This window comes from Pinus tabuliformis, chromosome J (genome assembly GCF_031772625.1).
Source record: "Pinus tabuliformis cultivar Carrire ecotype Pingquan chromosome J, CPIR1, whole genome shotgun sequence".
NCBI lineage: Eukaryota > Viridiplantae > Streptophyta > Pinopsida > Pinales > Pinaceae > Pinus > Pinus tabuliformis.
The window spans coordinates 458,551,326-458,573,516 of NC_142295.1; the positions used below are offsets into that span (position 1 = coordinate 458,551,326).

Sequence of the window (22,191 nt, forward strand, 5' to 3'; positions counted from 1 at the left end):
ATAGAAAAGCCTAGTAACTGAAACAATCGGTTCAACATTTAGTCATTCTATGTTTTTTCAATAACATAAACACTGGAGCATGGCAGATGACTCACAATGCTCACACCTTTTTAGAACATTGATTGAAGGGGATTTGGCTTACTTATTTGTTTTATATTTCATTGCATATTTAGCAAATTAAAACATAGTGAAGTGCTTTGAAAGTTTGAAGTTTGAACATTAGCCACCATATCATGTGATTCTTGATTATTATTTGCATGGTTAGAACTGTCAAATAATATTCCTTTGAGTTCCCAATTGCATTAGGAGGAAGTCCAACTAAAGCATTTCGTTGAATATCTAAAGTCATACAGGCAGATACAATGTACAAGCATCATAGAGCAACTCAACATAAATACAATGAGCAGAGGAACCCCCTCTTCTGAAGAACCACAACATCTCTTCCATGACTAAGTAGCCATGAAATATGTAATAATAAAAACCATAACCATCCCTGTTAAACTGATTTTGACAATGCTTCAGAGGAAGCTACATTTTTCTCATGATGATCAGAATGATATCTGGAGCTATCCTGTTCACATTTCCCCAAAACCTGCACAGTTGACATGAAATCCTTCATAACCCATGGATGCCTTGCAACAACCTCTAAGCTCATCCTTTTATTCGGATCTGTGAAATCCAATAGTGGCAGCCTTATTATTATGGTTGCAAAGAAAACCTTCGAGTAAGTTTGCAAGTGCTAGATTCATATCCTCTGGAAGTACAAGTGGATCATGAACAATCTAAGCCACCATCAGTAACAATAAAATAAGTATTTCCCTCCATCCGGCCTGTTTGAAAAGTCAAAAGCAGCAGAGATTCATTTACCTTGTCATATGTGCCTTGCAAGGAGTCACCAATGAAGGGATAAGAACCTAACACCATGCAGTATAGTGTCACACCCAATGCCCACACATCATCAATTTTACCATGATATGTCAAGCCTATTGAAAACAGGCAACAAAAATTGTCAGGTCTATTTTGAAAACTGAAGTATCTATCCTTTAACATGTGACCCTTTCTTCCTTTCCTCTGGTCTTTCATTTCATTCAACAGGCTTTTGTTTACAAGAAAACAAGCATGAATTGAAAATATAATATATGTCGAGTATAAGAATGTAATCTGACAACAAACAAGATGGACAATATATCATCGAAGATATGAATACAGTACAAATTAGCAGCAACGATTGTCCAAATCTTGAGCAGACGGTATTTGTATAATTAGCAAAGTTTCAAGCACTCTTCCTAGGCAACATTCTGGTGCAGTAAAAACAGGAGTACCAGGAGACCTTCGAAGCTCATCATTGCTGCCCTGTATACATCCAAAGGAACACTGGATTTTGTAAAACATTTCCTCCCGGTAATTGAATCCTCATTGTCCAACGTTAACATTTAATAAAAAATACTCACCTAACAATAGTCAACAGTAGGCATTTGTAATTGTCTATAACTATGAAATGGTGCAGTTTGAGAGGTCATGTTTAGAACACACTCACTATCAGAAAGGAAGGTACACTCAAAGAGCAACTTTCTTACCTCAAACATCCTGCTAACACTAAAGTCAGAAATCTTAACTATTCCATCGCTGCCAACCAGAAGGTTTTCTGGTTCGATATCTCCATGAAAGATATTCTGCACAGTAATTTTCAGGTTCCCAACTAAGAAAGTGGATGGAGGCAAGTCCAAATTCAACACAGTAAAAAGAAGATAAGTCCAAACTCATCGACCTCCTTACGCTTTGGGGGGACGGACTCCTGGTTGTTTCTTTTGTGGTACAATTGTATTTAAATGGTGTTGGAAGATCATGTGTGTAATGTAATTCACTAAAGAATTAGTACTAGAGCTATGAAGATGAAACCTAGAGGACGAGGGAAATTGCTTCTACGTGGTTTGTTGCCCTAACTGGAGTTGGAGGTTCCCAACTTTGGAGAGAATGATTGGTATTCTCCTTCAAATTGTTTTAGTGAAAACAAGGTATGCAATATGTAAATATTTCAAAATTTGGTAACAAAAAAATGGCAGAATCAAAGCTTGAATAAAACCTTTTATGATTTATCCAATGAAATGAAGGAAAAAAAGAACAAGATATTGAAAATAATAGTAGTAGATTCATTCAACAGGCTTTTGTTTACAAGAGAACAAGCATGAATTGAAAATATAATATATGTCGAGTATAAGAATGTAATCTGACAACAAACAAGATGGACAATATATCATCGAAGATATGAATACAGTACAAATTAGCAGCAACGATTGTCCAAATCTTGAGCAGACAGTATTTGTATAATTAGCAAAGTTTCAAGCACTCTTCCTAGGCAACATTCTGGTGCAGTAAAAACAGGAGTACCAGGAGACCTTCGAAGCTCATCATTGCTGCCCTGTATACATCCAAAGGAACACTGGATTTTTTAAAACATTTCCTCCCAGCAATTGAATCCTCATTGTCCAACATTAACATTTAATAAAAAATACTTACCTAACAATAGTCAACAGTAGGCATTTGTAATTGTCTATAACTATGAAATGGTGCAGTTTGAGAGGTCATGTTTAGAACACACTCACTATCAGAAAGGAAGGTACACTCAGAGAGCAACTTTCTTACCTCAAACATCCTGCTAACACTAAAGTCATAAATCTTAACTATTCCATCGCTGCCAACCAGAAGGTTTTCTGGTTCGATATCTCCATGAAAGATATTCTGCACAGTAATTTTCAGGTTCCCAACTAAGAAAGTGGATGGAGGCAAGTCCAAATTCAACACAGTAAAAAGAAGATAAGTTTCAATATTAAGCTATTTTATTTTTCCAACAATAGAGAGAATGATTGGTATTCTCCTTCAAATTGTTTTAGTGAAAACAAGGTATGCAATATGTAAATATTTCAAACTTTGGTAACAAAAAAATGGCAGAATGAAAGCTTGAATAAAACCTTTTATGATTTATCCAATGAAATGAAGGAAAAAAAGAACAAGATATTGAAAATAATAGTAGTAGATTCATTCAACAGGCTTTTGTTTACAAGAGAACAAGCATGAATTAGATAGTAACCAAATTTTCAAAGCAAACCAATCAACATGGTGCTACCAATAAGCATGGTGCTTATCGAAAAATGTTGATGAACTACATTAGATAGTAACCAAATTACTGGAAGTCGGAAAAATGAAATGCTCGACACATTCAACAATAAGGCTCAATGCACTGTAGAAAAAGAAAGCAATCACGTTGTTATCTTACTCCAGATATGTTACATGAAAATATTCATTATCATTGTCAATGTTTTGTATTGTTTTGTATTATATGATATTAAAACATTCAATTGAGAAAAGTCGCTTACCCTTGCAAAGAAAACCTTCGAGTAAGTTTGCAAGTGCTGGATTCATATCCTCTGGAAGTACAAGTGGATCATGAACAATCTAAGCCACCATCAGTAACAATAAAATAAGTATTTCCCTCCATCCGGCCTGTCTGAAAAGTCAAAAGCAGCAGAGATTCATTTACCTTGTCATATGTGCCTTGCAAGGAGTCTCCAATGAAGGGATAAGAACCTAACACCATGCAGTATAGTGTCACACCCAATGCCTACACATCATCAATTTTACCATGATATGTCAAGCCTATTGAAAACAAGCAACAAAAATTGTTAAGCCTATTTTGACAACTGAAGTATCTGTCCTTTAACATGTGACCCTTTCTTCCTTTCCTCTGGTCTTTCATTTCATTCAACAGGCTTTTGTTTACAAGAGAACAAGCATGAATTGAAAATATAATATATGTCGAGTATAAGAATGTAATCTGAGAACAAACAAGATGGACAATATATCATCGAAGATATGAATACAGTACAAATTAGCAGTAACGATTGTCCAAACCTTGAGCAGACGGTATTTGTATAATTAGCAAAGTTTCAAGCACTCTTCCTAGGCAACATTCTGGTGCAGTAAAAACAGGAGTATCAGGAGACCTTCGAAGCTCATCATTGTTGCCCTGTATACAGCCAAAGGAACACTGGATTTTGTAAAACATTTCCTCCCGGTAATTGAATCCTCATTGTCCAACGTTAACATTTAATAAAAAATACTCACCTAACAATAGTCAACAATAGGCATTTGTAATTGTCTATAACTATGAAATGGTGCAGTTTGAGAGGTCATGTTTAGAACACACTCACTATCAGAAAGGAAGGTACACTCAGAGAGCAACTTTCTTACCTCAAACATCCTGCTAACACTAAAGTCATAAATCTTAACTGGTTCGATATCTCCATGAAAGATATTCTGCACAGTAATTTTCAGGTTCCCAACTAAGAAAGTGGATGGAGGCAAGTCCAAATTCAACACAGTAAAAAGAAGATAAGTTTCAATATTAAGCTATTTTATTTTTCCAACAATAGAGAGAATGATTGGTATTCTCCTTCAAATTGTTTTAGTGAAAACAAGGTATGCAATATGTAAATATTTCAAACTTTGGTAACAAAAAAATGGCAGAATGAAAGCTTGAATAAAACCTTTTATGATTTATCCAATGAAATGAAGGAAAAAAAGAACAAGATATTGAAAATAATAGTAGTAGATTCATTCAACAGGCTTTTGTTTACAAGAGAACAAGCATGAATTAGATAGTAACCAAATTTTCAAAGCAAACCAATCAACATGGTGCTTATCGAAAAATGTTGATGAACTACATTAGATAGTAACCAAATTACTGGAAGTCGGAAAAATGAAATGCTCGACACATTCAACAATAAGGCTCAATGCACTGTAGAAAAAGAAAGCAATCACGTTGTTATCTTACTCCAGATATGTTACATGAAAATATTCATTATCACGTTGTTATCTTACTCCAGATATGTTACATGAAAATATTCATTATCATTGTCAATGTTTTGTATTATATGATATAACATGCTTGACACATTCACTATTCTGCTTGAATTCAAATATGTAATTGACAACACGCAGTTAAAAAGGCTAAAATTTCCATACCAACTTTCTGTATTGCAGTGAAAAAAAGGGCTTTCAAAACAAAACCTGCTTGATTTTTATGTAGGAAACCAAAAAAATTTGACTAACACTGTCAATTCTTGCAGGCATTAACTTTTGCTACACCACATTAATGCACAGACTTATGCACAAAGGAAATGAATTATAAACATAATTTAAACAAGCAAAAGACACAACATACATACCCTGATAAGTGAACAAAAATGCAAAAGCCTATCATCCGAAACCTACGATTAAGCTAAATAATATCAATGTCGTCATGTCATATCATGTACATGAATGGATGATTGAGTTTAACTGAAACATGAGAGTAGTAAACGATTAAGATTTTGCGGGGAGTCAATACCCCAACCAGTACCCTTGCATGGTGGTAAAGCTTGTGCAAACATCATGTTTGTTTGATAATTGCATTGCCAAGGAAAGAAGCTTTGTGTGAAAAATTTTGACTAACACTGTCAATTCTGGCAGGCATTAACTTTTGCTACACCACATTAATGCACAGACTTATGCACAAAGGAAATGAATTATAAACATAATTTAAACAAGCAAAAGACACAACATACATACCCTGATAAGTGAACAAAAATGCAAAAGCCTATCATCCGAAACCTGCGATTAAGCTAAATAATATCAATGCCGTCATGTCATATCATGTACATGAATGGATGATTGAGTTTAACTGAAACATGAGAGTAGTAAACGATTAAGATTTTGCGGGGAGTCAATACCCCAACCAGTACCCTTGCATGGTGGTAAAGCTTGTGCAAACATCATGTTTGTTTGATAATTGCATTGCCAAGGAAAGAAGCTTTGTGTGGCTGGTTTCAGTTTTGTTTACCACTTGGCAAGGATATATGTGGTGCGTTCTTGACTCCACTAACGTTAGGAAGATAATGTCTAATTGGAAAACGGTGAAAGAAAATAAGTAGCGAGAGGACACAAAATCCATGCTAATAAATTGAAAGTATAGACAAGAAAAATAATTTGTTACCCATTCCATGCCCAACAGGAAAGGAGGAAACCCTCCAACTAATAACTCTTAGTAGTTGCATTATGAGAGGTAGCACTGCTAGAAACTGTTATGGGAGCGAAAATAAACTAGTAATTAAATTGACAATAAACAAACACATAACGAGTAAGGATATTAGAGGTAAACCAGGAAACCAACAATTACCTAAAGGGCATTCTTGGTGGAACAATATTGGGAAAATAATGGTGCCATCCTTAACTGGAGCCTTTCGCCAAGATTAAATAAACTTGGAATAGGAGTTGAAAGAAAAAGATAAAAAGAAAATAACAAACTTCAACCAGACAAAATACCCAGTGATATCATGAAATCATTCATAAAAAATCCATAAATGAAATGGTTTGATATTACGCATGGCTGCTGCAATGTCGTCGAGAAGTAGGGGAAATTTGTGATATAAATTCCACCAAACTATAGTGACAGTCCACAAGTGCCAGGAACCTCTACCTTTCTCATAGTGGTGCTCTGCGCATAAGACTACATTCCACGAAATGGAAGAGCAAAAGTAAATGTGTGCCCTCGGTCTAGTAGCAAAAGCGTTCTGGTAGCAGAAGCGTTCCAGACAATGGATAGTCCAGAGCAAGCGCTACCGCTACCAGTCTTAATCGCACGGTTAATTGGAATTAATCGCATGGTCGTAATTAGAATTAATCGCACGGTTGAAACTATTTTAATCGTCTAACATTAGAAATCAAAGGCCCACAAATGTACACGTAATGCCAGAGGGGAGTCGTTTCCAGAGGGAACGCCTTACGGCGTAATAATTTAATAAATGGTTTGTTGTTATTACCGTATAGTCGTTTCACGTTTATCTTAATTACGTTGTTTATCCAATTTCATTATCTGAAAATTATCTATGTGAAATTTGAAAAAAAAATTATGTTGAGAGATTTTATTTTTTTAGTACTTGATAACTACTTCTTCTTCTTTTTTAAATGGTATTTTTAATAATATATTATTATTAATATTTAAAAACTTTTAACCTACTTAATTTTTTAAAGTAAAGTCAACGTTAAGAGCTTATTTAAGTTAAATATTTTATTTATAATTTTAAAAATGAAAGTAAGATATTTTAGCATTGGTTTGTAATATTAATAACAACCACGCAAGCACAATAGGAATGATATTATTGATATTTTATAATGCTTTTAATTAAAATTAACCAAATATATATAATTATTAATAACAAATAACCAAACACAATAGGAATGAGATTATTGATGTTTTATAATGTTTTCAATTAAAACTACAATCATTTTTTACGAGACATTTTTTTAAATTTATTTAAAGTATCTTTTTAGGAATACTTATCAACTTCAAGTTGTTCAAGTTGAGCACACATACTTAGAATGAACCTCTCAACTTAATTATTATTTTTAAATGTGATGTATTTTATTTAGGTTTGTGTTTGTTTCTCATTGTTGGTTATTAAAAATAGTATTTATTTTATATATTAAATTTCTAATAATAATAGAGTATAATGAATTTTTGTATTTAAATATTTTATTTTTAATGGAAATTGAAAATGTTAATAAATATTTATTTGAACTTTTTATTCTCAAAATCTATAAATATATAATTTTGTTGATAGACGTTTTTATTTTATAATAGAGTTTTTAAAATTTTAATTTAATTATCAATAATTATTACGTGGATGTGAGGAATTTAACTTCCACAAATTATTTTAGAATATTCATAGTAGTATCTACAAATCAAAGGTTGGAATTTATTTTTAAGTAGTTATGTCTTTTTTGTCCTTTCAATTAAATTGATTAATTAAAAAAATGTCATCAACAAGATTTATGTGAAGTGAGTTATGATTTTTTAGTTACGTCGTATTGATAAGTCATTATATTGTAACAAAACCTATTTACATAATAAGAATCTCCATGACAAAATGGGAGTAATAAAATGAATAAATGTTTACCTTATATATTAATTATTTTTATAAATAAGAATAATAATAATTTGAAATAAAGTTATAATTTAGTTAGTTTTTATGATTTTTTAATTTTAGCAAGATTATATGTATCATGTATAAGCATACGTACCAGGTGTACCAATTGAGCTACCAAAAAAACATCGTTTAGGGTCTCAAAATGGCTCGGAAGTTCAGGACCTGAAAAACTGCAAAAAATAGTAAACTGTGCTATAATTAAGGAAACTGAAAAAATGAAAGAAACAATGGTGGAATAAGCGGATGGCCACCAATATTCACCTAGATCAATAAAGATGGCTGAAAAATAATTGATTTTATTAATAATACGTGAGTACAAATTTTTGTTTGGCTAGTTCGCTTGCATAAAGACAATGCCAACTTTCAAATATGGTGCATACCTCTACTCACCGATTTCTTTCCTTCATAAGCTTATTCCCTTTTTGTAGTCTCTTGAAATAATTTGAGAGCCCAACCATTTTAATGATTAGTTTTTCTTTTAATTAAATTTATTTGATTACTTGTGTATTATTAATTTTTCTTTTAATGTGTATTATTAGTTTTTCTTTTAATTAAATTTGGTTGATTACTTGTGTATTATTTGGGAAGAAGGGTAATTATTAATTAACATTTGTTTCAAAATATGTTTTGGTAAGTGAAGCCCTCACGTGGATTATGAACATAAAATCACCCTTGTGACTCCCACATATAAATGTACAACATAAAATAATAATCTAAGTGAAATGAAGTACAACATCCTTCATCTCTTATACCTCCCAACATAAAGCATGCATATTGTAAAAATAAATGTGTATCATAAAATAATGTCAACCACGTATGACTCATCATCAAGGCATCTTGTGCTTGCCAACATAAACATGCATATGTATAACTATATAAAAATAAACACATAAGTATACGCTATCAACCATGACATATCTACTTGTAACTCCCAAAATAATATGTCTATCAAATATGTAATGCCCAAAAATAGAGTGTTGTCATAAATAAATAAACTATGTTGGAAAAGTGTTGTAGAATGCACCAACGACAAAAGTTTATATGAAAGGAAAGTATGTTGCAAAGTGTACTATAGAATATATGCCAAAAAAAAAAAAAAAAAATGAAATCTAAACAATAAGTAAATCATTGTATCACATAAGCTCATGATGCTTAGGCTCTCTACTATATTTATCTCCCACTTTTTCCGTTATTTTCTTCTTTTTTTTCTCTTGAGGCTGTATCTCTAGAAACATATCCTCAACATAAATATATATCTTATCACTCATCCCAAATGCGGAGGTGCAAGAATGTGAAGCGGTAGCCTCTAATGAAGAGGTGCAAGAATGTGAAGCGATAGCGGTATATATCTTATCACTCATCCCAGATGCAAAAGTGTAAGAATGTGAAGCGGTAGCCTCTAATGAAGAAAATACAGAGGTTATAGGAGGATGAATTTTGACCACAACTATCTATGGATGAGATTGCAAAGGTTGGTCGTGGTGCTAATTCATGGCTTGCGAAGCAACTAAAGGCACTCAGTGACTAGAGAGCAAAGGAGGCAATACATGGTGAGAAAAAAATATTCATTGTGTGTGTTTGGAAGGTTGTGCAATGGGGTTTGGGTCCCATCCGTCAAAAAAAAGGTGGATCTTATGGCTCTAAGGGCTACTATTGTGGAATCTCAACAATGCTTGGGTGTGGTAGTGCAATATTATAAGAAGGATATGGAGTGGGTTGATGAGGTGGAATTAGGAGAATTTTGAGGTCTAAAATGAGCCTCCTAAAGAAATTATAAAATAATACTGGAAATAATAAAATAAGATTAGATTAAATCATCAAATTTTAGAGGGAAAAAAAGAAAAATTTATTTTTTCAACTCGTATTTTCAACTTATCTCCCTATAGGTTTACTAAACTGTCAAGTGGAAACACTTGTTGGATGCATAATTTGATTCCTCATCCAAGGAGTAGCCATGTTCCATACTTTTGATGGACCCTGCTACACGAAAAATGAGAGATACATGAGAAAACATGATTGCAATCACATTTTTTCATGTAATGAGGTTGATCGAAAATATGCAACATGGGTAATCCTTGGATGAGGAATTAAATTTTTCATCCAATGAGTACTCCTACTCGACTCCTGCTCAAAATTTGAGTAAAACCTTAGGGAGATAAGTTGAAAAAGTAGTTTTATTATTTTATTATTTTTTAATCTTTTTACTTTTTTATTGAAAAAAAGTAAGTCATCCCCCATGGTTGACATCATCATATTGAATCCTATTGGTTCTTATAAAGTTTATTTTGGTTGTACATTTTTCTTAGGAGGCCATTTTAGACCTCAAAATTCCCGTAATGTGAGCCTCCCAGGTAAAGATGCCATGTTTGAGTAAGTTGATTGAATTATTTAGAGTTAGCATCGAAGTGGATGGAGAATCAAATTCTCTTATTTCAGTTTTCTCTCCAAAAAACATTTCCTTTGCTCCCTTATCCCCTCCTCCCATCACATGAATCTCTATTGTGGAAACTCATTATGTGCAATTAAGTTTATCTATTGTACAATGTGATGTTCAAACCATGAGATAACGAACATCAAAATAAATTTTTATTTATAATAATATCTATGTAATTGTTAGGGTGCATGCAAAAACATTCATGAGGAAAAAAAAATCATGTATTAAGACTAAAGGTATATGAACATCCATGTGAAAATGAACCATCATATTATTTCCAAAAAAATCACAATCAAAACTAAAAAAAAATTATGTATTAAGATTGAAGGTATATGAACATCCATGTGAAAATGAACCATCATATTATTTCCAAAAAAATCACAATCAGAACTCGGAGCGGTAATAAAAGGAATTTGACCATCAAGTTTTAATTTTTCAACATCCAATAAGAAGGGTTGCAAAGTAGAAAGTCCCTACTATAAAGATTAGGTAATCGGTCTATAAATATGCACTTAACTTCAAGGGCACTTGGATGTATCAAGTTGAAAGAATTGGTTTAAGATAAATGTTTGCATGATGTCAATGTTCAGATGACAATGGACAATACACTTACTAATTCCATGAATCAGTGCATTAATCGATTTAGATCAAGTTCAACATCCAACTATGATACTGGAGAAAACATAAATGAAGACTGCTGGAATAGCACTAAGTATTTCCTAGAACCTCAGGTGCATTTGAATGTTATTGGTAGTTCTCAAACATATAATTATGATGATACCAGCAATACATTGGTCCAGTTTGCACTTGTTCAATATGAAAACAGAGAAGAAAATGAACTAGGTGGAACAAATTTTGCTTCTTTAGAGAGTTGCCATTTTGATTGGAATAATGAGTATGTAATGAGTTCGTGATCCAGGCAGATATTGGTGGTCACTTGCCTATTGCCCCTAAACTTCCAGTTGGTTTCATCATTTTCCTTGTTTATAGTAGCATTTACTATTTTTAGCAGTATTTCACGTCTTGAACTTCTGGAGCAGTTTTGACCCCTTAAACAACATTTTTTTAGGTCCGCAGTAGGCCCATGGCCATAGGCAAGGGCCTACAGAAAATCCTGTAGTATTTGGATAGATATTTCCAACGAGGTATCATACATGCCAAACAGAGATAATATGACCCTAGGAAGTTGGCTGCCCAACTAACCCCAACGGGGCCCACAAACTCTTGGTGTTCCATCTCCTGTAGTTAAGGTTTTGGTTGTTTAGGGTTTTCCCTTGTTGTTCAATAACAAAAAGGCCCTTGAGCCTCATTGTACCACATTTCAGAGGCATGTAGCTGCCACATCTCTTCTCAAAGATAAGCTACCATCCCTCGAGCAAGTTTATTTCCATTTCTATATGTAAGCATATTTCAGTTCTTTGGTATTAATGAAATGAAGTTTTATTTCTTCTGCATCTCTGTGTTTATGTGTATATTTGTATTTTTTTTGCGTTCTTGCATAAGTCCAGATCATTGGTATGAGAGGAATCTTCTCTTTCTTTGTTTTTCTTTGCATTCCCCAACAAGGTAAAGGTAGAAGGAGTTAGGGCTAGAACTGGTTGAACCTTTACAATGCCAGCTTCACAATCCTTGACGATCTTCCATGGAGTAAGAAAAGAAAGATGAAGGGGCAGGTGATCCTTTCAAAATATTTCTCAAGGAATCCCTCGAGCGACAAAGGAACGTGATGATGGATAACTTTGCCCATAACCTTTGATGACTACCCACAAGCGACACATCTTCATCCAAAAACGACTCTGGAGGCACCACTCCTTCTAAGGTACAAGTTAACTTTAACATTCCCATATTTGAAGTCCAGATAGATGGTCAAATCAGTTGGAAGGATATTTTGAAGTTCATGGCTTTTCCAATCGGGAAAATATTACTTTTGCACTCCTGAAAGCCGCCCCATATGTCAAGGATTGGTGGGAGACCTATTGTGAACAAAAGGAAGAGGGGGAATCTTCACTATTTTCAGCCGCACCCACTTGCAATTATTTTTGAGGCACCATCAAGGAACAATATTACCCTATCGGGAGCTATGAAGATAAATACATAAAGTGGACCATGCTTTGACAAGGAAGGGACAAGATGTGCCAGAGTTCACAAATTTTTTCCATTCCCTTCACACAAAGTTGGGTATCAAGGAATCTGAGCTACATTTGTTACTCAAGTACTGTGACTATCTACACAAGTACATCTAGGATGAGACAGAGTTCCTGAACATCTCCTCGCTTGGCACCACCTATCAATACACTGTCAAGATCGAGAAAAAATTAAACAAAAGAAGCGAAACTTTGGATCTGTGAATATGAAGCGAGGGAAAGGAACCCCCAAATCACAGAACAAAGGACAAATCCAAGGTGGGGCGACCCAGGTAAACCTGTCGAAGCCACAAGAAAAGAACAACAACACAAAGACAAAGGACACAGGGAAATGATGTGAGTTCCATAAGATCCCCACTCACAACACAAGTGAATGTCGAGCTGAGAAGTCGCTAGTGGTTGAGATGAAGGCTTTCGAATTAGATGGATGTTCCAACTTTGATTCAGAAGCCGCCAATGGGAATGACAAAGGGAAGAAGATTATCGATGCAGATCCTAGTGCCACAGTTGCCACCACCAAGATCCAGAAGAATGAGCCCAAATATCTAGAGGAAGGGGAGTGCTCTTCCACTCACAGATGTGGGTGAAGGGTTCTTCATTGCTGTTCATTATTGACAATGAGAGCCAAAAGAACCTTATTTCAGAAAAGGTCGTGAAGTAGTTGGGCCTACTGACCACACCACACCCATAGTTGTACACCATCGGGTGACTTCACCAAGGGTGATATCTCTGCATCAGCCAACAGTGTTGCCTTCTCTACAACATCAAGCCCTTAACATATGAGGTACTATGTGATGTTTCTCTTCTTGAAGTTTGTGATGTATTATTAGGCCAACCATACTTGTGGAAGTGACATGCTGTGTATGAGTCTAGGCCTCACACTATTATTATTACTTTGGGAAATAAGTTTTACAGGATACCGAAGGTAGCACCAACTACCGAGAAGAAGATCATTTCCCAAACCAAGAAATTGATTTTCCTTATGATTCACCCTTAGGGAAAGAAGAAGATTGTGGACATGGCCTCCAAGTAGGGCTCCTCTGCACGACATCAATAGATGGACAAGGTTGTTGTAACAGCCCTGGTTAAAAATCCATGTAAAACTAATAAAGGTAAAATAAGACCTTGGTCATGGGACACATATTCCAAGCTGAATGTTGGGAAAAAACATAGTGATGGGGATCACTTGTGACTAATTAATGGCTATGAAAATTAGGAAAGGAAATGGCTAAGGATTTCGAAAGGAAAAATGACATTTATTAACATTTAGATATGAAAATAATGGAAATTAAGAGAAAAGGGATCAGGTGTAATATCACAGGTTGCATGTGAGGAGGAAAATGAAGAAACAGAGGCCTCATTAATAAAAGGGCTTCTGAGGATTAGTTCATGGCTTTGTCAATTTAGTTTTGGAGCTCTCTCTATATTCTCTCTCTTTTGGATCACTCTTGGAGGAGTGTTGCATACTTGGAGGTTTGGGGCAAGAAGGCAAAGGAAGAGATAGAAAGTACAAGAGGACATCAAGATCAATAACTACAATGGGTTTTGTCTGTAGGTACCGAATTGCATGTATTTTTTCCTCACAATTTTTGGCATGCATGACATATGCATGTGGTTTCTTGGTTATGATCTGCCATTGGCATGGAGGATTTCCTGGATTGACAGTGGATTTGCCTAGCCATGCCATTTCCTCGATAGTCATGGTGTTGTGGGTTTTACCTTTTTTTTGATTGGTTTTCTTGTGCCTTTGGTCATGGGTTGAGTTATTAGTTCCTGGAAGCCTTGGTTGGAAAAATGCTCGGAAGCCCTGTAACAACTTGGGTTGATTTACTAGTCCTGGAAGCCTTGGTTGGACAAATTCTTTGGAAGCCCTTAGTGGGTTGAGTTACTAGTCCTGGAAGCACTGGTTGGACAAACACTTTGGAATCCCAACAACAACTATGGGTTGAGTTACCAGTCCTAGAAGCCCTCGTTGGAACAAACATTGTGGAGCCCTGGAAAACTTGGGTAGAGACCAATCTGGTGATGGTTAGTGATGTCCGACCGTGAGGTGGAATAAATGGTTGAGGGTTGAGGTGGTTTGGCCTCTAGAAGCCCTTGATGGTTTTGATTGATTTGTTTTATGAGATCTGGCATTCATGCCTAGAACATGACATGGGGGTGGCTGGCTAAAAGAAATATTTGGTTTAGCCAAGTCTACAGTCGAGTGGTTCATGGAAGTCCCATACCTAATCGACTTATGCAATCATCAATAAGAGATCTCTTTATCCCTAATATTTTATGGGTAAATATACTTGTTTATATGTGGCTTATATGGTTTTTATATCCTTGATATTTTTATTGGTTATATGCTGGTTATGAATAAGTTTTATGACAGTGAAATGTGTGACTCTCATCATATTTTGGTTAATCACTGATTGTACAATGAATATGCGACTTAATAGATGGTAATGCAGTTATTTTGATGAGGAATTAATGCTTCTTAGTGATTCTCAGATAAGTATGAGACCCCTATGTTCATATCTATTGTTTAACCCTGTAGAATGCATATTTGTGACATGTGTTGATGAAATGTCTGTCATGGCTAGTAGTGATCTAGGTGGCTCCAGAGACACACACTGGACAAAGAGGACTCAGGAAATCTCAAAAACAAAAGTGGTTGGATTATGCTCGAACCAGGACCAGAGTGTAGATCTCGTTGTATTGATCGCAACGGTGTGAATGGTTCATCAATCCGAGTCCAGATGAAGGAGATAGAAGCAATCAAAGTTGGTTTAACTTTTGATAACTTGGCAGGAGTAATGAAGGCATAATTTGAACTTTTCTAGGGGATGGAATCTAGCCAACTCCTTCCAGATTCTGGGCAAAATTGTGGCCTCATTAAAAAGACTCCTTCGGTCCAAAACCAAAATTTCCAAAAATGCATAGTTGTTTTTATATAACAAAAAAATATATATAAAAAAAGGGTGGCAAGCCACCAACCTTGCAACCCCTTATCCACACCACATGAAAATTGGTGGAGGGGTGGGCCACGACCCCTAGCCCCTCCCACAAAATTATGTAACCAAACTGGAGTAGGTGACCATGACCCTGCCGCCCCACACCACAAATGTCCCAACAACCCACTACATCGAATGTAATGGGTGGTGGGCTGGCCCTTGGGGCACGGACCCAACCACAAGTCAACAACCAACTAATGCAAGGAGGTGGGTATGGTGGGCGGGACCGACCCAACCATTATTTAAAAAAAAAATTGTTATATAAAAAAGGAGGAGGCTGCGTTTGATCGCCCAACCTCCTCTGTAATAAACGAAGCCTAAACCAACTCCACCAAAATAATTTCTTCACAGTTTGATCATCTTCAGTGATGAAGACATGGTGCACATCAGCAAAGAAACTCTTGCTGATATTTCACGGCATCTACAGCAAACGCATGAAACCATTGAGTTTCTTCAGATTGAGTCCCAACTTCAAAGGAATGAATTGCAAGAAAAGAGTGATACTTTCAAGTCGTTGAACCATCCAGATGATAAGTCATTCATCCCAACAACTTCAAGTGTCGAAGTTGTTCATGAGCAAATTTCTTCCAAACACATCATCAAGCCCTGGGAAGAAATTCAAAATAACAAGAATAGACGAGGCTTAGGATATGTTCCTGATGACATCAACTTAGAAATCCCAGATTATTCCAAGCCAATTAAGTTTGTGAGTGCAGGATTTCTTGAACCACTCACCTCAGCAGGTTCTGAGAAAGTTGTAGACAATCGAAATTGCATGCAACCTGAAGTTCATGTTCAACCGAAATGCTCTCATTGTCAAAGAGCCGGTCATATGGAAGATCAATGTTTTGATCTCCATTCGTGTTGCCATTGTGGCAAGCCCAATCATTCCTCAGAAAAATGTCGCAACCAACACAAATCAGCCAGATTGAAGATACATTATGCATGGATTGATCCTTGGGAATGGTTATCCACAGTCAAACGCTTGTCTCGGTTCTACAACCGACTACAATCACACATAGTGTAGCCAGCCGTGAACAGATGATGGTACTCTCATGCAGTTGAATGAGGGAGTACAACAGTGACACTCTCCTACACCTGAAGGGGGGGAGTTCAAATATATTTTGGAGAAGATTGTCTCTCCTTTCAGCTGACAAAGGGGGGAAAATGTCAATGAAATTGACAAGTGGTTGTCAGACTGAAAGTCTCGACAACATCAGCGAAGCAGCCAGTGGGCATCTTCATCAGCCAGTGGGCATTTGTCATCAGCAGTCAGCATCAACAAATTCGCTAGTGGGCAATCGACAGCCAAAGCAGCAGTGAGCAGCTTTCATCATAGCAAAAGCGACATTGAGTTGTTTTGCGACATCTTCAGCCAGTGGGCAATCATCATCAGCAAATACGCCAGTGGGCATTCATCAAATTGTGTCAGTGGACACCGGATGCTGTTTTCAAGCAAAGGACAGTTGGATCCTTTTGCGGCTTGGCACATGATGGAGTTGTCAAGCAACATTCAGAGATGAATCAAGCATGCAGCTGATTCATGTTCTCTTCAGATTTGAGTTTTTTCCAGCATCCAGTTTTGGCGGTTTTTTCAGGCAATGTTTTTGAGGATCAACATGAGAACTTGGAAGATGGTTCCTCGTTCTTATTTTTGGATTTATCATCGAGGGGGGAATGTTAGACTCTCTCATAAAACAATAATAAATCCAAAACGATAAATTAATTAATTAAAAATTCCAAGTTAGGAATTTGTGCCTAACTCTTGGGTTGTTCCTCTAAGATAGGAGTTAGTTTAGGTAACTCCTATATTGGTGTGTCTGGTGAGAAATTATCTCAACCAAAGGAGAAATTATCTCAACCAAAGGTGTCTAAGATAGCACGCACTATCTAAAGAACACTATCTCTCATCTATTTATTTGTAACATTATATTCAATTATTGTTGTAAGAATGTGAGTGAGAGAGAATACATGAAGCTTCAGCCTTTTTCCGCCAATATTTTATCTCTGGTTTTTATGTGTGATTTATATATTTGTTTGAGTTAATTGCATTTTTATCATGTCGTATCAGAGCTGACGGTTTTTTTTCACTTTGGGATTGAGAGACTGTGTATAAATTATATATTTTTAGATTTTGCGTGCAACGTTGGGAAGCGTCACCAACCGGAAATCTCACAGCGTCAAATGTGCTTACGGCTTTGAAGCGACAAATGCGCTGTTACAAATTGAATGGGAGTTTAACGCTCGAGTTAAAGAAATGGTTTCGAGGAGCTCAAATGGGAATGAGGAGGCGAAGGTGAAGTGCCCGAAATCAAAGCAACAGGTGCAACGCCATAACATCATATAGCAGCGCAGAGCAGGAGGAGCACGTGAATGCCTGCTATAGTAAAAATGCGATGCTGTTGTTATCTATCAGGTAGTTTTCTGTCATTCTGAATGCTCATATATTGTTTTTGAGCGCTCATATAGTGTTTTCCGAATGCTCATGCGTTGATTTGAGCACCCATATATCGTTTCTGAATGCCCTTGTATTCTTTTTGAGCACCCATATAGCGTTTGTGAATACCCATTTATTCCACTGATCTGGAGTCTGGAAGTCTGGAAGTCTCATGTGAGCATTTAGCATTTTTTTGGGGCTGTTAAGCAAAGGGTTTCGAGGCTATCTGTTACCATGGCACAACTTTCTGCAGCTGAAATTAAGCAGTATGAACACAGCTCTGATTGATTGAACACGGTTTGCCTATTTTGTATATTCATTGAACCTTATATCCTAATCACTGTGCTGCCTTTGGATGAGTTTAAGCTTTAAGTCCATATTACTTGCTGTTTCATTCTGGTATGGGTTCATGTTCGGAAGGGAATCTGCAAGGAAGGAGCTCGGAAGCAAAATTGAGGAGCTCAGAAATATCGCCGAGGACCGCCAGAATCCATGAACCAATTAATCAATAACGATTGTGTGCCAAAGTGATGCGATTTGAAGAGAATTCAGCTTGCAACCATTGATTGGACCTGGTTATCTAAGACTCTTTTGTGTCCTAGATCATCTTGCAGAGGGGTCTCGGCTCCATTCACAATTCAAATTCTGAACATAAAGGACACATGGTGAAAAGTGCAGCGCTTTAAAACAATAACTCTCCGTCCTGTGATTCTAAGATATTTACGGATTATCCTTGCGGCCTTGGTCTAATCATTAAGAGTAATTTCTGTGGTGACAAACATCTGAAACATGTGCGGTTCATTGATTCATTTTTCTCAGTGCCGTGTAGGCCAGCGAAGGAGGTGAAAGACTCTGCATGATCCATAGCATAGGTGTGATCTGTTTGAGCTCCATAAAAGAGCAGAGATCTAACTTGCACTCCTTGACGAACTTTGTGGACAACCTTTGTAATTTGAAGTATTGTTTGGGGCTCGGTTTAAGTATAGCTTTTGTTATAGCATTTGAGCCTTGTGGTCTTTACTGGTTGGCATTGGTCCCTCATAAATCACTCGTTGGTTGGATCTTGTGTGACAATTCTTGTACAATGAATTGATTCTCGGCCTATTATAAAGTAGTCCCAATTATATTACAGCTTGGATCCGTGATCATTGAAAAGGTCTCACTCCTACAACGTGTTTTCACTAGTACAAACAATCAACGGTGAAAGGCTGTGCCTTATGTACAGTGATGTGGAACTGAAGTGTCTTGTATGTATTTACATTCTTGTTTTGTGTCTGCCAAACAAAAGCGACTATAGCAACAAGTTCAAAGTTTGATTCCTTACATTCACAAAGAAATTTTAGGGTGAATTGAAAAGCAGACAAAGGTATGCTCTTTGATAAGCAAAAAAATAAGACCAAAGCACCGAAGACTGGGTCAGTGAATTAAAACTGTTGGCGAAAATCCGTTTGCGCTTCCATCCAATGCGGATTTGTACTCGGTAGACTTCTAGTTTGCTAAATGCACAGTGATAAGTTGAATTTTCAGAGGCTTGAAGTAATATTTTGGAGTGATAAGTAAATTCTTTTTTAGAGAAAAGTCAATCATGTACTTCAAAGTAATATTTTATTTTGAGAGAGATTTTGAGAGATTGAGTTAGTGCAGGCAATTTTAGAAGACAAGTTGCTTCAAGCATTTGTGAGCTTAACATTCTCATTACTTGAGAAGTTGAAGAGTGATGTACTCCAGTGATTAATAAAGATATCGTTTTCGTGGTGGTTGTGTCCTAGATCCGCCCGAAATTGAATAAGGGGATCTTAGGTACACGAAGAGTGTATTGATGATGGTGTATACTTCATGTTGTTGCTTTTTTATTTTGTGTCTAGTTTTGACACATAAATGATCTCATTTAACACACATAAAGTTCAATGCAAGTAAGCACAACGCATGTAATGAAATAGCTACAAGGAAGGATAATTAAGCTCCACACATACAACAACTCATCAATGTTTTCAACATCAGCATTTTACCTCAACAATCAATTTCACTCAATACAATCAAGTTCATGAATCTGCAGACTCCAATATTTCAAAGCAAAGTCTACATCAACATTCTTGCAAACAAATTTAAGAACTTGTGAATCAAATTCCAATTGAATTGTACGGGTGCATTCTCGGTTGAAACCGACACCCATGTTTTGATTTGATCAGAAGTCAAGCACGTCAATTCTCTTCAACTTAGTCAAATTAAGACAAGTGAATTCCTTGTTTTATGTGAGTCATTACAATCATTGTAAGCTTTTTTGGGTGCATTTTCGACAGTGTTCGACACCCTTCCTTTAAAGCACAATCAAGTGAGTCCATGAGTTTTAACTCCTTGAAACAACCATCACAGCAACCAAAACAAGTTCAACTCTAACAAGTTGAGTTCGTCATCAAGCGAGCGTGAATTCCAGAAAGTTCTAACAAGAGTTCTCAGCAAGTACAATAAGCAACAAATCAAGCAAGTTGAGATCAACAAATCAAGCGAGCGTGACAGTCAAGTCCCATAGCAAGCGAGCCTGTCATTCAAGTAAAGTGCAACAGTTCAAAGCACAACATCTACAACAAGAGAGCCTTACTTCAAGTGAGCAAGTTCAGATGGCGCAGCATATTCAGTTATTAAACAATTTCCTTGGGTAGTTCACCCTTGTTTTTTTTATAAACCATCATTTGTTCAGTCCACCAGCAGGGGGAGGAACTAGGAGCGGGAAAATATTTCGAGGTGGAGGAGGCAGTGCACGCAGTTTGAGGCAGCATTTTGCAAGAGGGCCGAATTTTCATTTTGTCAAATTTTGACAAATTTTATATGGTTTCAAAACTTCTCAATGCCATGAACACATTGGCACTGTCCATTTCTCCATTAGAGTTCTGCATTTTTTGGAAATTTTTCAGTATGGAGGTGGAACCATGACTACTGTAGAAATAAGGAGCGGAACCATGATCCTTGAAATTTTCCTAAGGAGGTAACCTTTCTCCATGTCGGAATATAGTCAAGTTTATATTCTCTTTTCATGGTTTTCTGTAGGGATCACAATGGCGAGGTCAGATTCACCTTTTGAGTTGCAGATTTCCAGTCCACCCATGCAGCAGAATCTTTGAGGAATCTAGGGGGAATCTAAAAGATTCCTTGAGCCCCAGATTCTCAATTTCTCAAAATTCAAAAATTGGATAGTCGATTTTGCACTATTCGATGCCAAAAATCTAATGGTGCATTCAGATTTCTCATTCAATCATTTCATTTTCCAACCACTTTTCTGAGTGGAGCGCAGGTGTTAGCATTTATGTGCGAGAAACCATCTCCATGTGATTGATGCCGTGAGATCGAGGGCACGAACAACTTTAGAAGTTTAACATTCGATTCTTCATATGGCCCCTGGTTTTGAGGTATATGTAGTGTGTTCATGAACTTATTTTGCCATGCATTGTGCTGCATAGATCCCTGTTGGATGTTTGATGTGGGATCTTGTCTCTTACTTATTTTCATGATTCCTACTTGATGTGATGCGGAATCGTCTATGTGATGTACTTGTTGTCATGATTCAATCATGTTATGTTTTGAGATACCTTTGTTGTATGTTGATGGGATACTCATATTTTCACCATGTATGTTTGCATTGAGACCCCTTTTATGCCATGTTGGTGGGATGCTAATCATGCATGAGTTTATGTCATACTAATAGGAGCCCTTTTGATTGAGAGTTCCTGTAGCGAAACATCTCTTGGAGCCACTCCTGTGTGAGGGAAGTTTCCTTGTATGATAGCGACATCACGCCTTATGTACATCATCACTATTAACATCATTTAATGCAGCGCCCTACACCATATTGACACCGGGGCCCGAAGACATAATCCCTCTTGGACGAACTCCGTTATCAATGTCTTATGTTTTCATGTGTTGATGATTTTCATGTTCCTCTTCTTTACAACATGAATATGTATTCATTAATGTTCTTTTAAAAATGCAATTTAACACATCACGAAAGTAAAAGGTATTGGAAGGGTCCATTATCACACCCGTACTTGGCTCAAGTGGTATTAGAGTGGTCTTTGCATGGATGTGAATTGCAAGCGTGAACAATGGAACATGTAGCAACAGAGGATGAAAAAGAAATGTACAAGACCATGCTCAACAT

General features: G+C 36.4%; 1 protein-coding gene across 2 annotated transcripts; it reads right to left on the reverse strand.

Annotated features, from left to right (window-relative positions):
- Positions 1 to 1,010: 1,010 nt before the first annotated feature.
- Positions 1,011 to 6,634, reverse strand: LOC149227809 (serine/threonine-protein kinase GRIK1-like). 2 transcript variants are annotated; one of them, XR_016247164.1, is made up of 3 exons: positions 3,375 to 3,584; positions 2,644 to 2,739; positions 1,011 to 2,419 (listed from the first exon to the last, which is right to left on the reverse strand). XR_016247164.1 is itself a non-coding variant. In XM_089375572.1 (3 exons), the coding sequence occupies exons 1-3, from the start codon at positions 6,521 to 6,523 to the stop codon at positions 2,282 to 2,284; spliced, it is 243 nt and encodes an 80-aa protein (XP_089231698.1). In that variant the 5' UTR covers positions 6,524 to 6,634; the 3' UTR covers positions 1,011 to 2,281. The 2 variants fall into 2 exon arrangements, 1 of the variants encoding a protein (XP_089231698.1); XM_089375572.1 differs by lacking the exon at positions 3,375 to 3,584 and adding an exon at positions 6,515 to 6,634.
- Positions 6,635 to 22,191: the final 15,557 nt, after the last annotated feature.

What these genes read in the sequence shown, in the direction of transcription:
- LOC149227809 (XM_089375572.1), bottom strand. An exon ending in GTGTTAGCAGGATGTTTGAG is followed by an intron (nt 2,420 to 2,643) that starts GTAAGAAAGTTG and finishes GGATGTATACAG; the next exon opens with GGCAGCAATGATGAGCTTCG.